Source organism: Lethenteron reissneri, chromosome 41, assembly GCF_015708825.2.
Source record: "Lethenteron reissneri isolate LAM-NWPU_2019-01 chromosome 41, ASM1570882v1, whole genome shotgun sequence".
Classification (NCBI taxonomy): Eukaryota; Metazoa; Chordata; class Hyperoartia; order Petromyzontiformes; family Petromyzontidae; genus Lethenteron; species Lethenteron reissneri.
In genome coordinates this window covers 11,846,354-11,860,631 of record NC_083819.1, presented here as the reverse complement: position 1 = coordinate 11,860,631, position 14,278 = coordinate 11,846,354, and the positions used below count along the sequence as shown (strand labels likewise).

Sequence of the window (14,278 nt, the reverse complement as noted above, 5' to 3'; positions counted from 1 at the left end):
CGAAGCGATGCAATCGTTGCACGCCGAGGGCGATCACAGTTGGGCATCGCTGACTAACGAGTACTCGATTACGCGCCCATCCTCACACCGCATTATATTGTGGGTGTCGTAATCGATGAGTTGAGATTGGTAAGTCGCTCGTGTGTGCGCGCGCACCGCTGTGGATTGTAGCGTCACCACGACGGCGAAGACGACGCGAGTCGTGAGAATCGCGACCCAAAGTTGAGTCGCAGCCGGTGGGTCGAGGGTGCAAATCGACTCCTGACGAGGGGCGGGGCACTAAGTAAAGGGGCGGGGCACCGGGGAAAGGGGCGGGGCACTAAGTAAAGGGGCGGGGCACCGGGGAAAGGGGCGGGCACTAAGTAAAGGGGCGGGGCACCGGGGAAAGGGGCGGGGCCCCGGGGAGAGTGACAGCACAGAGGAAGCAGCGGGGGCCTTGTCGGGCGAGAGGGGGGGGGCGCTGCACGTGGACGAGAGGGGACGGGCCAAGTGGGCGAGACGGGGGGCGGGGCGCGAAGGAAGGGGGCGGGGCACCGGGTGAAGGGGGGCGGGGTATCCGGAAAGGGGGCGGGGCATTGCGGGGAGTGGGGGTGACAGCACAGAGGGGGCCCACTCCACTCGATGGGGGCAGTGCACTTGGGCGAGGGGGGTGCACGTGGGCGCGCAAGCTGAGCACGGTGCGAGGCGTGGGAGGGGGGCGAAGCGTGGGGGGGGGGCGAAGCGTGGGGGGGGGGCGAAGCGTGGGAGGGGGCGAAGCGTGGGGGGGGGGCGAAGCGTGGGGGGGGGGCGAAGCGTGGGGGGGGGCGAAGCGTGGGGGGGGGGGGCGAAGCGTGGGGGGGGGGCGAAGCGTGGGGGGTGGGGCGAAGCGTGGGGGGGGGGCAAAGCGTGGGGGGGGGCGAAGCGGGGGGCGCGGCCTCACTCTCGGAGGGCGGGGCGCCTGAGCGCGCGCGTTTGGAGCGGGCGGGGGGGCGGGGGGGGTGAAGCGGAAGAGGCGGGGCGCGAGGGCTGCCCGCGCGCGTTCTGCTTCCGGTGCAAAAGGCCGGTCACGTGACGAGGCCGCGCCTCGTGCTCCGCGCACCACGCGCCCCGTCGCCCCGCGCGCGCCATGAGCGACATCGACGACGAGTTCGACAGCGACGTGAGGAGCCGGGGCCCCCCTCCACGCACTCCCCTCACTCGCCCCTCCACGCACTCCCCTCACTCCGCTCACTCGCCCCCCCCCCCCCGCTCGCTCGCACCGACTCTGAGGGAGCGCGGCGCCTGCCACGCTCCCTCAGCCACGCCGCGCGCGACGTGACCGCGTGTGTGTTACGTGACCGCGCGTGTTTTTGTTGTCCGCGTGTTTTTGTTGTCCGCGTGCGTCAAGCGTTTCACGTGTCCGTATTTTGTGTTTCGCGGGTGTCCCGTGTGTCTGGCTTTTGTGTTGCGCGTGTCTGTTTCCTGGTACACGTGCCCGTGTGCGTGGCTTGTGTATTTCACGTGCTGCTTGTTTTGCTGTGGGCTGTGCGGTTCATTCGCGTGGGTCCCCGTTGTATGTTTCGCGTGCGCGTGTTTTCACGTGGCAGTGTTTTTCCATGTGCGTCTGTCTTTGTCTGCGCGTGCGTCTATTTCCTGCTTCACGCGCCCTGTGTTTCACGTGTCCGTCTCGCCCCTCTTGTCTCTAAGTGTCTCCGCCCACTTCTGTTTTGTTCGTGATTAACGTGTCTGTGGGCGGTTCACGTGTGTCTGTGGGTGGTTCACGTGAGTGTGTGGGTGGTTCACGTGAGTGAGTGTGGGTGGTTCACGTGTGTGTGTGGGTGGTTCACGTGTGTGTGGTCACGTGAGTGAGTGTGGGTGGTCACGTGAGTGAGTGTGGGTGGTTCACGTGTGTGTGGTCACGTGAGTGAGTGTGGGTGGTTCACGTGTGTGTGTGTGGGTGGTTCACGTGTGGGTGGTTCACGTGTGTGTGTGTGGGTGGTTCACGTGTGTGTGGTCACGTGAGTGAGTGTGGGTGGTTCACGTGTGTGTGTGGGTGGTTCACGTGTGTGTGTGTGTGGTTCACGTGTGTGTGGTCACGTGAGTGAGTGTGGGTGGTTCACGTGTGTGTGTGTGGGTGGTCACGTGAGTGAGTGTGGGTGGTTCACGTGTGTGTGTGGTTGGTTCACGTGTGTGTGGTCACGTGAGTGAGTGTGGGTGGTTCACGTGTGTGTGTGTGGGTGGTCACGTGAGTGAGTGTGGGTGGTTCACGTGTGTGTGTGTGGGTGGTTCACGTGTGTGTGGTCACGTGAGTGAGTGTGGGTGGTTCACGTGTGTGTGTGTGTGGGTGGTTCACGTGTGTGTGGTCACGTGAGTGAGTGTGGGTGGTTCACGTGTGTGTGTGTGGGTGGTTCACGTGTGTGTGGCCACGTGAGTGAGTGTGGGTGGTTCACGTGTGTGTGTGTGGGTGGTTCACGTGTGTGTGGTCACGTGAGTGAGTGTGGGTGGTTCACGTGTGTGGGTGGTCACGTGAGTGAGTGTGGGTGGTTCACGTGTGTGTGTGGTCACGTGAGTGAGTGTGGGTGGTTCACGTGAGTGGGTGGTTCACGTGAGTGGGTGGTTCACGTGAGTGGGTGGTTCACGTGAGTGGGTGGTTCACGTGAGTGGGTGGTTCACGTGAGTGGGTGGTTCACGTGAGTGGGTGGTTCACGTGTGTCACGTGTGTGTGTGTGTTTCACGTGTGTCTGTGTGTGTGTGTTGTTCACGTGTGTCTGTCTGTGTGTGTCTGTCTGTGTGTGTATGTTTCACGTGTGTCTGTGTGTTCGTGTGTTTCACGTGTGTCTGTGTGTTCGTGTGTTTCACGTGTGTCTGTGTGTTCGTGTGTTTCACGTGTGTCTGTGTGTGTGTGTTGTTCACGTGTCTGTCTGTGTGTGTTTCACGTGTGTCTGTGTGTTCGTGTGTTTCACGTGTGTCTGTGTGTTCGTGTGTTTCACGTGTGTCTGTGTGTGTGCGTTGTTCACGTGTCTGTCTGTGTGTTCGTGTGTGTGTTTCACGTGTGTCTGTGTGTGTGTGTTGTTCACGTGTGTCTGTGTGTGTATGTTTCACGTGTGTCTATGTGTTCGTGTATTTCACGTGTGTCTGTGTGTTCGTTTGTGTGGTTCACGTGTGTTTGTGTGTTTCACGTGTGTCTGTGTGTTCGTGTGTTTCACGTGTCTGTCTGTGTGTTCGTGTGTGTGGTTCACGTTTGTGTGTTTCACGTGTGTCTGTGTGTGTAGGTTTCACGTGTGTCTGTGTGTTCGTGTGTGTGGTTCACGTGTGTCTGTGTTCGTGTGTGTGGTTCACGTGTGTCTGTGTGTTCGTGTGTGTGGTTCACGTGTGTGTTTGTGTGGTTCACGTGTGTCTGTGTGTTCGTGTGTGTGGTTCACGTGTGTGTTTGTGTGGTTCACGTGTGTCTGTGTGTTCGTGTGTTTCACGTGCCTCTGTCTGTGTTTCACGGTGGTGAGATGTTAACTAGCTCGCTCGGTACACAGGAGGTCGGGGGTTCTATCCCCGACCCTGACGCCTGCTGTGTATTTGGAGTTTGCGTGTCTCTTTCCCCGTGGTCGTGTGATATCTCTTTTTTCTCTGGGTCCTCTGGTTATTCCCTCCACATTTCAAAACATTCAATTGAGATTATTTAGTTATTTAGCTGCTATCTATGTCCAAATGATGGACTACTTTGTTGAGCTAACTTGTGTGACCAGGTCGCTTCTGAAAAATAACTTAATACCTCGTGGGCTTGGTTTATTTGTTCGTGTTTGGGCGATTTTTTTTACACCTTTCTGGTACTTTGTTTTCATATTGTTGTAACGTTCTTACTGGAAATCTGTGAAAAAGAGCTTTATTGCTCATCAGATTCCTCCATGATAAATACATATTCTGATTCTGTGTTTCACGTGTCTGTGTGCATGCGTGTTTCACGTGTTTGCGTGTGTGCGTGTGTTTGTTCTGCAGGATGATCAGTGCTCCAGGTTCCAGAACACGGTGAGCGCCTGTGTGGCCACACAACGGCGTGGAGCGGCCCCTTTGGGGGCCAGGAGCGGCTCCAGGGTTTGGGATGTATCAGGGCCCAGTGTCCAGACCTGACCTCATACTCACGCCATTGTCACTGTTTCAGGGTTATTGTTCCCGCTATTTTTACGTCGCTTGAGTAATACATTGTTCATATTCTGAAGTTAGTATTTCAGTGTTAGCTCTTCATGTTTTCAAGTTTATATTTGTTTAACCAGGTGTGATAATTTAATTTGCTTCGATAGTCTGAAAACTAAAGGCGTCCACCAATTCCAGCCCCGGTGGACTTGATGCGCTGGGATTTGAAGTCAGTCGAGGGCTTTGACAGCTGTGACACGCAGCCCGATTTGAAATGTGAACTGGCCATGCGGGCAGCAGCAGCAGCAGTGTGTATCGTGCACACAGTTGGCACGGTAGGCTGTGCTGTCGGTGGAGTTATTGTATCGTAGGGGGCCACCATTGACCGGGCACGTCTTCCGAGTTTACTGGGTAAGATTAAACCACAGGGCCTGTGGCTTTATCATCAAGTTAACCTTGGGTGCCCAGATTAAAATGTTAAAACAATCACTTTGTGATTTGAGTACACAATTTCTACTGGGCGTATTTTATTACCGTAATAATTTACATATATACATATATACTAAGACTCGCGGTAAATTAAGTAGAATACCGTAATAACTTGATGTTTTTCTCTTAAAGGAGCATTTCCTCTTTAACCAGGTAAGAGCTCATAACCTGCCTTTGTACTTGGGGGCATCGGTTAACGTACTTGGCGGAAACTTTTATGACGCGTTTGGCTGCGTTTTGAGGTAAATAGCGACGGGAACGTTTTCTGATATTCATCGCGACACATTCCGGCGTGAAGGAAGTACACTGGGGCCAAGGTGCAACTTTTGCCAAGGCAGGTGAACGCGACTCGCTTCGTGGTCGGCATCACCGGCACACGGAAACCCGTTTCGCACCACTGCGTGGGTGTTATGATGACCCATTCAGCACCAGTTCTGCCATGTGCCATGATCGCAGAAAAAAGTGGATGAAACTCTGCAAGGAATGTGCCACGTTTACCGTCTTCTGCGTGCGGAAAACCCTTTCCGCAGGTTGCAAACAACATAGGATGTGATGTACAGGCAGCCTCGAACGAGTGGTTTTTATTTCGAGTTATGACTTAACACACCTGGCACAGTTGAGCCATTGGCATGTCACTTGCATACATGCGGGTGTATGTTGGGTGGAATGTCTAGACCAGGGGTCGGCAAACTGGCTCTCCTAAGGACTGCTTCGTGACATTTATTAAAGGCCACCGTCTCGTGTTCACATTGCATTGCAACTCTTGAAATATTGAGGGTTTTTTTCCGAATTTTGAAAAAATGGCGCTCTTATTTTGGTTTGCTGGACCTCTGGTCTAAATTAAGGGTAGAGGCTGCAGCCAAGCTGGACTGCAGTTACATAGCCATGAAACTAGATACAGGACCAACACTTTTTTTCTTCTAAAATCGGTGAATTGCCGCCGTTGCTGTAATTTCCCTAGATCCACTGATTGCGATTTCTAATCCGATCTACACATTTTATGTACACGAGCAATTTTATATCTGTTGCAGGTAAACAGAAATGTCAGTGTGTACATAGTAAACATAAGATACATATTTGGGCACATCACTATGGACATATTAAACTAGAGTGACTGGTTTACGTATTTTTGTTAATGTTTAAAATATCTGAGAAGCAGTCAAACTGATTATTTCCAGTTCAGTTTGGGTTAACCAAAAAAAAGTTTTTATTAATTTAAATAAAACGGTCTTAAAGAAGGTTAGATTTACTAAATACATGCATAGACAGGAAATGCAGTACATAATATCCAGTGAGTGTCTATCTTTGTATGGGTGACCGTATGTGTGTGCGCACGGCTTTGTGATCAAGGATTTCTTTGTGGCTGTGTGTATGGTGCGTGTGAATATGGTGTGTATACTGTACGTGTTTTTTTCCCTTGTAAAACAGTTTGGTTAAAATCGCTATTCCTGGTTCTAAATAGTTTTGTCTAGATGCTGTTAAATACTTTCTTTTTTTAACCAAGATGATTTTATTTTATACAACTTAACGGTTTTCATAAACTGTATTATTCAAGAACTGTGCATGGCATATTTCTGCTTATTTCGTTGTGCCCAGGCAGATAAGCGGGCCCACCACAATGCATTGGAACGCAAGAGGAGAGACCACATCAAAGATAGCTTCCATGGTCTGCGTGACTCCATCCCCGCAATTCAAGGGGAAAAGGTCTGTCACAGGGTAATTGTTTTTTGGTTTTTCTAAACACTGTCGAGCACAGGCCCGAAGGCCACAGACACATCGAGTGACCAGTCGCAAACGGCACGATCAGAATTGGAATAGGTAAGAGTGTGACACGTGTATATGGACATTGAGCAAGGTTATCATTAGGGCTTGGAGTGGGGAGAGAGACGATGGGAGGGAAGTCCGCAGTGGAGCATTGTGTGAGGGATGTGGCAGCGGCAGAAGAGTTGTGAGCTGCAGTGTGGTTGGTTAAACACCGCTCTGATTAAACAACGGTCCAGTTCCATTCGTTTAGTTGAACTTACACTTGAATGGTACATGCTCTAACCTAAAAAATCAAGGTACATCCTCCAACTTAGGTCTTATCTAAACTTATGCGCATTAATCTATTTGTTGGCATTTTATGGAATTACCTGAAGTGACCACTGCGTTTTTGCCTATCCAAACTTAAGAATGTAAAATTCCAACAAAAAATTACACGTATTCGTTTGTCAACTGTGGATTGGTCCTCGATCCTTAATGCTTGTATTTTTTTCCAAGTTGTATTTCACCTATTGGCGTGATGTATTGAAACAAAGTATCAGTTTGGGATCTCTCGCAAAGCAGTCCAACTTTTCGTCTTCTGTAAATACCCACGGATTAACTCTGATCCCTCAGTCGCCTCTGGTTTAGACCAAGTCGAGGGCAGCACTGCTTACTCTGCCCAACGAGAGTGAGATTCGTCACATGACCATCAAACCCGATATTGTAATAAAATGTAATGTGGGGGACTGGACTGAGACCATGAACTCGCACTGCACTCCACCCAATATAACCACATGCAGCCTGAACTCAAACCTAGGGATCTCAGAGTTGGCACAGAGGGCTTTGTTGTACACGGTAGAAGATCGCCATCCACTGGCAGAGTAAGTGCATTAACAATTAAGGACAATACAGTCGGGAACAGTAGAGTAGGGCCAGGTTATGCTTGTACACCTGAGTTAGCCTGAAGTTCTCCGAAACAAGACATTTGTATTAATTCTGTTTGTGGTTCTATTGTCGGTGTGTCCCGCCTGCCGTATTGCATTTCACTGCAGGCCTCCCGTGCGCTGATTCTCAACAAAGCGACGGATTATATCCAGCACATGAAACGCAGAAACAACTCTCACCAGCAAGACATCGATGACCTCAAAAAGCAGAACTCACTCCTAGAGCAACAAGGTGTGTGGAGTTCACAATTTACAAATGGCGAACGATTGTTTTTGCGATGTGTGGTCTTAACTTTTTTGAGTTTCATAGTTTACCGAATGAAAGCTTGGCTACCAGCCCCGTTACTCAAGGCACTCTTGTAGATGCGACAGTTCTTGAGTTCTCACCTGCATTAACTACACTTTGCTGACATCTGGCCACCTTGTGGCTACGGCAAGATTTGGAGTTCCAAAAACAAACGTGATCTGCTAATCCTTGCCTTCTAAACACTGAATTACACTAGGCATAATATATTGCTATGGTACCTGAGCATTCTCAAAGTCTTAGTAAGAAATTTTGCTAAACTACATCACACTAATTTGTAAAAACTAAATTATAATTGTGTTTTTGTAAAAACTCAGTTAAAAGTTTCTGTTCACTTATATCTGTAAGAAAAAAACTACACGAGATGAGATTGCCAGTTAAAACAACCTATGTTTTAAATATCATTAAATAGATGAGTTGAAATTATAACAAATTACAGATGTTCACGCATCTCGGAAACAAGTGCTCTCCATACAAATGTAGTTTTTTGTTGTGGATGTGTGAGTGTCATAATGTTCTTGTGTTATTAAAATTGTGTTGGAGATTTGTGATGGGCACTCGCTGCACGAATTCTGGGTCTCGCTAAAGATCTCGACATATTTGATGTAGTTTCTCGCAGCCAGTCGTATGATTCATTCATTCTTTGGCTTGAGCCATGTAATGACCTGGCCAGATTTCATTTTCGCTTCTTGGATTATTTCTTTGCTTCCTGGGTTTTCCTGAAGATGCTTGGTGTAGTTTCAAGCGACACATAATGCTCAATTTGCCTGAAGAATTGTCTTCAACTTTGAGGTGAGCTCAAACTATAGTATTTGGCCTGTTGAAAGCTTGTACATACGACCAATTTAATGTTTGGATAATGTCGGGTGGTGGATGGATTTCCAACCAAATTGTGGCCGTAACAATACTGACCTAACACGTGAATTATGGTTTGCGCTAAGAAATGGATCCTATTTGTGAAAGTATATAGTCTTCGTGTGTCGTGTGTTAACAGTGCGAGCGCTGGAGAAGGCCAGAGTGTCAAAGCAGCAAGCTGGCACCTCGTCGCCCAGCGGCAGCTACGTTGGCCTGAAAGGGAGGGCGGCTTCTGCAGCGATGTTGGAGGCATCTTCCAGTTCCGACTCCGAGGCAGAGCCCAAGGAGCTCCAGAGCCGTAAGAAGCTGCGCACGGAGCCAAGCTGATCGCCTTCAAAATGTCCACATGGTGGGAAATTGTTATTGTACCCACTAGCTCAAGTTATGCTGGGGCCAAGGAAAAGGTGATTTTTAATTGAAACCTGGTATTTTATGAACACTCCCATGTCCTTCTTTAACTTCAAATTTATTCTTCAGTTAAATTCTTGTGTTTCTTTTTCAAAGCAATACAGTTTTCTTGATGCCGATAAAGCTACTTGAATATCAGTCGTAGCTTTTACAATTTATAAAAAAAAATATTTGGCATGAAGCCGTTGTAAACAGATCTACATAATTTGGTGTGTTTTGGATGGTGCATGAATGATGTTTGTTTACAAAAGCTTTGGTTTTTTTTATGCAGCCATGTTTTGTGGTTATAAAAATGTATTAACTTAAGTCCATTCCTTCCCTTTGCTGTATATACTATTCTTGTGGCAGCCTTCCTCCATAGTCTTCTGTCCAGTTCATCTCCATTGAGAAATAAGATCAGCTGGGGGGAGAGCCATGTTTTAGCTTCATTTGGTTTCGTGGGGATAAAGTGACTGATCCGCAATCATGTCTCGCACACATTTTGTTAAGAAGGACTCAACAACTCGCTGCCAAAATTCTCTTGCATTGTTCTGAATTATATTTTGATGTATTTTACATTAAAACAGCATACGAGATGAAATTTAAAAATAAAAGTAGTGTCCATCTTAGCTCCGGCAGAGTGCTTTTGTCGGGGAGTATACATTCACTGCACACCTCCGTACTGTAGAAATGCCTCATATCTGCCATGGTTGGCAGTATTCCTGCATTGAAGAGTTCAATTTGCAGAAAAGAGTTGTTCATGCGAGTATCAAGTCCGTCTTCACATCTATATCAAGCATCGCAGATATAAGAGTGGCAACAGTCGGAGCAGCTCATGACTGCAAAACCAGGAGCCAGTAATTACCAAACCCCCGCTCTGACAAAGGCGAGAACCATTGGTGTACGAGTTACACCAGATCCATGCGGAACGATGCACGACTCGCAGGCAAACTTGTCGGCACCAGCTAGATGCATTATTCGGTGGCACCAATAAGAAGCGGAGTGAACGTCACGAGGGGGACACATGTCTACACCACTGATTGCAGCGCGGCGTAGAATGTCTCTTCAAGGGTCACACTCCACGGCAGGAGCATCACGCGGCGACGAGGGAGCCGCCGCGGACAGTGCCTCGGTCTCGTACGTAATGTGTGCGAGTTGAACTTCTTTCACACCATGCGTAGCCAACCATCCTAATCGGAGGTGCGGAAATACACCGCCCGCAGTCGCTCCTTTCAACCGATTAAATAAACCTGCTTGAGAATGACGTTGACTCCTTTTTTGGTGATCGCCCTCTGAGCAATGTACCAAATTTGGCAAATAACCCACAAATTGCTGAATTGGAATATGCAGAGTAATCATAACCCCCGACTATGAAAGCTTGGAAGGACCCTCCTGAGACAGTTGTGAGACTGAGGCTTTCCTGACTGACGAAAACATAATACTTTATGGAGTTTTGCTAAACATACCAATACATTATAGATTTGAACCAATACAGGCAGTCCTCGACTTATGAATGCTGAAGATACAAACCAGCTTCTATGAAATATACAAAAAATCGATAATCGATTTAAAACTCGGACTTCGTGGTGGTCCTCACGTGTATGAAAGTGAGTGGGGGAGGAGTCGTGCTGTGGTTAGCGTACCGTGCTAACAACCTCGCGATCACAGTTCAATTCCTGCTCGCGATCGACACCAGTGACGATTACCTGAATGGGACCTGGGCCTCCCCGAGGTCGACTCGGCCTCAAATGAATTCCTGATGCGGTGTATAAGCATCGCCACTGGGTAGATGAAGGCAGCCGGACGTGGCACTCACCCCCTCGTCTGCCTTGCCGGCTTTCATAGGTGTTCGCTAACAGCACTTGCCCCAACAGTGTTAAGCCTACACGGGGCATCGTTGGGGAGTGTGTGTGCGCGCACGTGTGCGCGTGGCCCGTGTGGGTTTGCAATTATGGTGACTCGCTCGCCCCCCGTCTGACTACAAGCTTGCATCAGGACTCAAGTGAAAATATAAGTTTTTGTTTCTATTTTTTCTACCATACAGTCCAGTATTTTGTTATCGTGTTATGTGCAAATGAACAATATATCTTAATTATGAGTTTAACGATACTTCCCATTTTGTTGAACTGTAACACATTTCATAACACTGACCGTATGGGCATTTAAATAAAGTACATTATTGTGTTCCTTATCAACCGTTAGACTTGCGAACGGGTCTCGGGAGCGAATTGTTCGTAAGTTGTCGAGAACTGCCCGATAGGATGGGCAATTGGTGCTGTTTCTGGCTCATTGCCTCTTGCATGGTTTACCGGCTGCTCGCCTAACAGAGGGGATATGGGATATAAGAGTCGGAGCCGGAAATCGCCAAATGAGTTGCACCGTCGACACTAACACTGCGAGTAAAATAACTCGGACCCACGTCCAGCAGGATACTTGCCTATAACCACCAGCATTGCTTTAAGCAATCACTGCTGCTGATGAGATGCAGAATGTCGAAACTGCTCAAGAGTTTGCTTGTGTTGAACCAATGCTGCTAAATTTACGCACGCCTTGAAGCCTGTGTGGCAGTGGCATGTGTAAAAAACAATGTTAAGGGACAAGATAGGGAGTGCATTGCTTAGTTACCTCGGTCTTGTACGTATGTTGAACTTCTTTTGTACCGTACATAGCCAACTGTGCTCAACACAAAGCCAGTGTGTGCGTTGCGGGTCGACCGACCATCTAATCAGGACGGTATGAGGTGCTGAGTGAGGATCATTGGCTTTGCCAGAACGGCGTTCTCCCATGCGCGTGTTCATGCCGCGAACAACTCCGGAGCGGATTGTGTTGAAGGACGAGGCTGCACGGGCTGCCGCCCTCTCCCTGCGGTGTGTGTGAGGTGGGGAGTGAGACGGGCAGGCTTTTCAAGGTTGCAGAAGTTCTTGTGCCAGCAATGGAAACCTTTTCCAAAAAGAGCCAGTTCATATTGGCCGAAGGTGGGGGGGGGGGGAATGTTTTACCATTGCTAACATAATTAAGGCTGTTCAAATGCAGTTGTCTCCGTGGAGGTGCGTGAATAACGGATACCCCGGTCGTGGTCTGTCACCTTTTTCACAAACCAAAGCCACACATTTTTTTCAGTCAACCGAGGTGTGGACAATATACGAATATAATTCAACAATGCCACTGCTGTACCAGATCTCAGTACAAATCAATTCCTGGCACCCGAGCACAGATGCCAGTTGTCAGCCTACGCTTGTGGTTAAACACTCCCACTATCAACCAGGACGGCCGTTGTGTTGATCTGCAAACCTCTGCAATAAACGGCAAATGCGCCACCATTCTCAACGTTGGACAGAATTTCGTGACAACCGAGAGTTGATGTGAATATTTAGTACATCCCTTTTGTTCAGTCACTGAGTCCGGGACCCCAATTAGCTATCTGGGGCCCTAGGCCGTTGCATGTGTGATCATGCCCTGTGCTCGCACTATAAGCATGAGCAATGTGTTCATTATAATCAATCGTATATGGCCAATGTGTTAAAACTCTTCGTTTGTTTTTTTACAAATGTTAGATTGTGAATTTGGATATTTGGTTAAAGTTTTAAAATGTAGTTGGGTCGATTGTTTAGTAAATATGCTTTTTACTGTTTTGTAACATTTGGAATTTTAAATGCTGCATCACGGTTGCGAGATGTTTATTGCCTTGACTGGTATACAGGAGGGGTGTGGGTTCCATCCTGTGGCTGTATATTTAGAGTTTGCATGTTCTCTCCGTGGTTGCGTGGATTTATCTTCGTCGCCTGGTATGCAGGAGGTTCTGGGTGCCTTCCTGAGCCCGATGCCTGCTGTATATTTGGAGTGGATTTTTCACCGGGATCCTCTGGTTTTTCCCTCCACATTTAGAAACACGCGTTCAGAGTATTTGGCTGCTTTAAATTTCCACTTAAGCCACTTTGAGCTATCATGTCTCTTCTGAAAAAGCTTTTTAGCTCAGTGGGCTTCGCCTGATCAATTATAAAATAGTTTAGTTTTAATATATTGTTGGGAAACATTACAATCAAACAACAGCACATATACGTCATCGTTGATTACATTTGGAATGTGCCCCATTTATAGTGTAGGACCATCACGAAGGAAGGCATTAAGTTTCACGCAGTCTGCAACAGTTTCACAGTCGGGGGTGGTGTTGTTAAAGTGATCCAAATCGGGGACATTTTGCGGGATGCGGTATTTTTTTTTAAGTGGCAAATTTTGACCGTGGCGCCGGCACACGATGGCAGATTTTTCATAACGACGTCACGTAGATCTTTCACGTCCATTGATAAACATGCAAGTGCGTCGTGTTGCTGTAGAGTCCAGGGGTGGGGAACGTCCGGCCCGCGGTCCGTATGAGGCCCGCGAAATCATTTGGTGTGGCCCTGCCAAGGCAACCGCAGGCGGGACTCGAAATTTCAATAAATCTCGGAGCAAACCTGGAAAAGCAGTTGCGAGTAGCAACATCATCAACACCAGCTAACATCACACGCCTCACCAAAGAGAAGCAGTTCCAGCCATCACATTAGGGGTGAGTTAATTCAATGTTTGAGCAAATATAACAAGCTAATTTTTAAGTTGATAATGTTGTATGGCCCGCGAATGATGTTATAAATATCCAAATGGCCCTTGGCAGAAAAAAGGTTCCCCACCCCTGCAAGTGTAGACAATTGACTGCGCCATTGGCTCAGGGCTGTAAACAGACAAGCTCCCTCATTGCAGCAAGAAATCACGATTGAGTATAATACAGAACTGCGCGCTTAATGCGGTAGCGACGCTGCAGACATAATCGTTGTAATCAGCCGACGGAAGTTCTAAATGCCACTTCTGAACCGGAGCCGTCGTCCTCGGCAGTGAACTCGCGACGAGAGCCAAACGCTGCTGAATGGATTCCCATCACGCAAACTCACTCCGTGCGGACGGGCGCCCTCGACAACCAACCGGTCCGCTCCGCGCGCGCGCCCGCCCGCATTGGCCACCGATATGGCGGTGTGGTGGTGGCGGTGTGGTGGTGGCGGTGGGGTGGTGGCGGTGTGGTGGTGGCGGTGGGGTGGTGGTGGCGGTGTGGTGGTGGTGGCGGTGTGGTGGTGGTGGCGGTGTGGTGGTGGTGGCGGTGTGGTGGTGGTGGCGGTGTGGTGGTGGCGGTGGGGTGGTGGCGGTGTGGTGGTGGTGGCGGTGTGGTGGTGGTGGCGGTGTGGTGGTGGTGGCGGTGTGGTGGTGGTGGCGGTGTGCTGGTGGTGGCGGTGTGGTGGTGGTGGCGGTGTGGTGGTGGTGGCGGTGTGGTGGTGGTGGCGGTGTGGTGGTGGTGGCGGTGTGGTGGTGGTGGCGGTGTGGTGGTGGTGGTGGTGGCGGTGTGGTGGTGGTGGCGGTGTGGTGGTGGTGGCGGTGTGGTGGTGGTGGCGGTGTGGTGGTGGTGGCGGTGTGGTGGTGGTGGCGGTGTGGTGGTGGTGGCGGTGTG

At 49.4% G+C, this 14,278-nt stretch overlaps 1 protein-coding gene across 2 annotated transcripts; it reads left to right on the top strand.

The window, feature by feature from the left end:
• Nucleotides 1-992: 992 nt before the first annotated feature.
• Nucleotides 993-9,434, top strand: LOC133352570 (protein max-like). 2 transcript variants are annotated; one of them, XM_061568299.1, is made up of 5 exons: nucleotides 993-1,138; nucleotides 3,949-3,978; nucleotides 6,169-6,276; nucleotides 7,368-7,491; nucleotides 8,558-9,434. In XM_061568299.1, the coding sequence occupies exons 1-5, from the start codon at nucleotides 1,106-1,108 to the stop codon at nucleotides 8,743-8,745; spliced, it is 483 nt and encodes a 160-aa protein (XP_061424283.1). In that variant the 5' UTR covers nucleotides 993-1,105; the 3' UTR covers nucleotides 8,746-9,434. The 2 variants fall into 2 exon arrangements, with proteins under 2 accessions (XP_061424283.1, XP_061424282.1); XM_061568298.1 differs by having other exon boundaries at nucleotides 6,169-6,288.
• The last annotated feature ends 4,844 nt before the right edge of the window (nucleotides 9,435-14,278 follow it).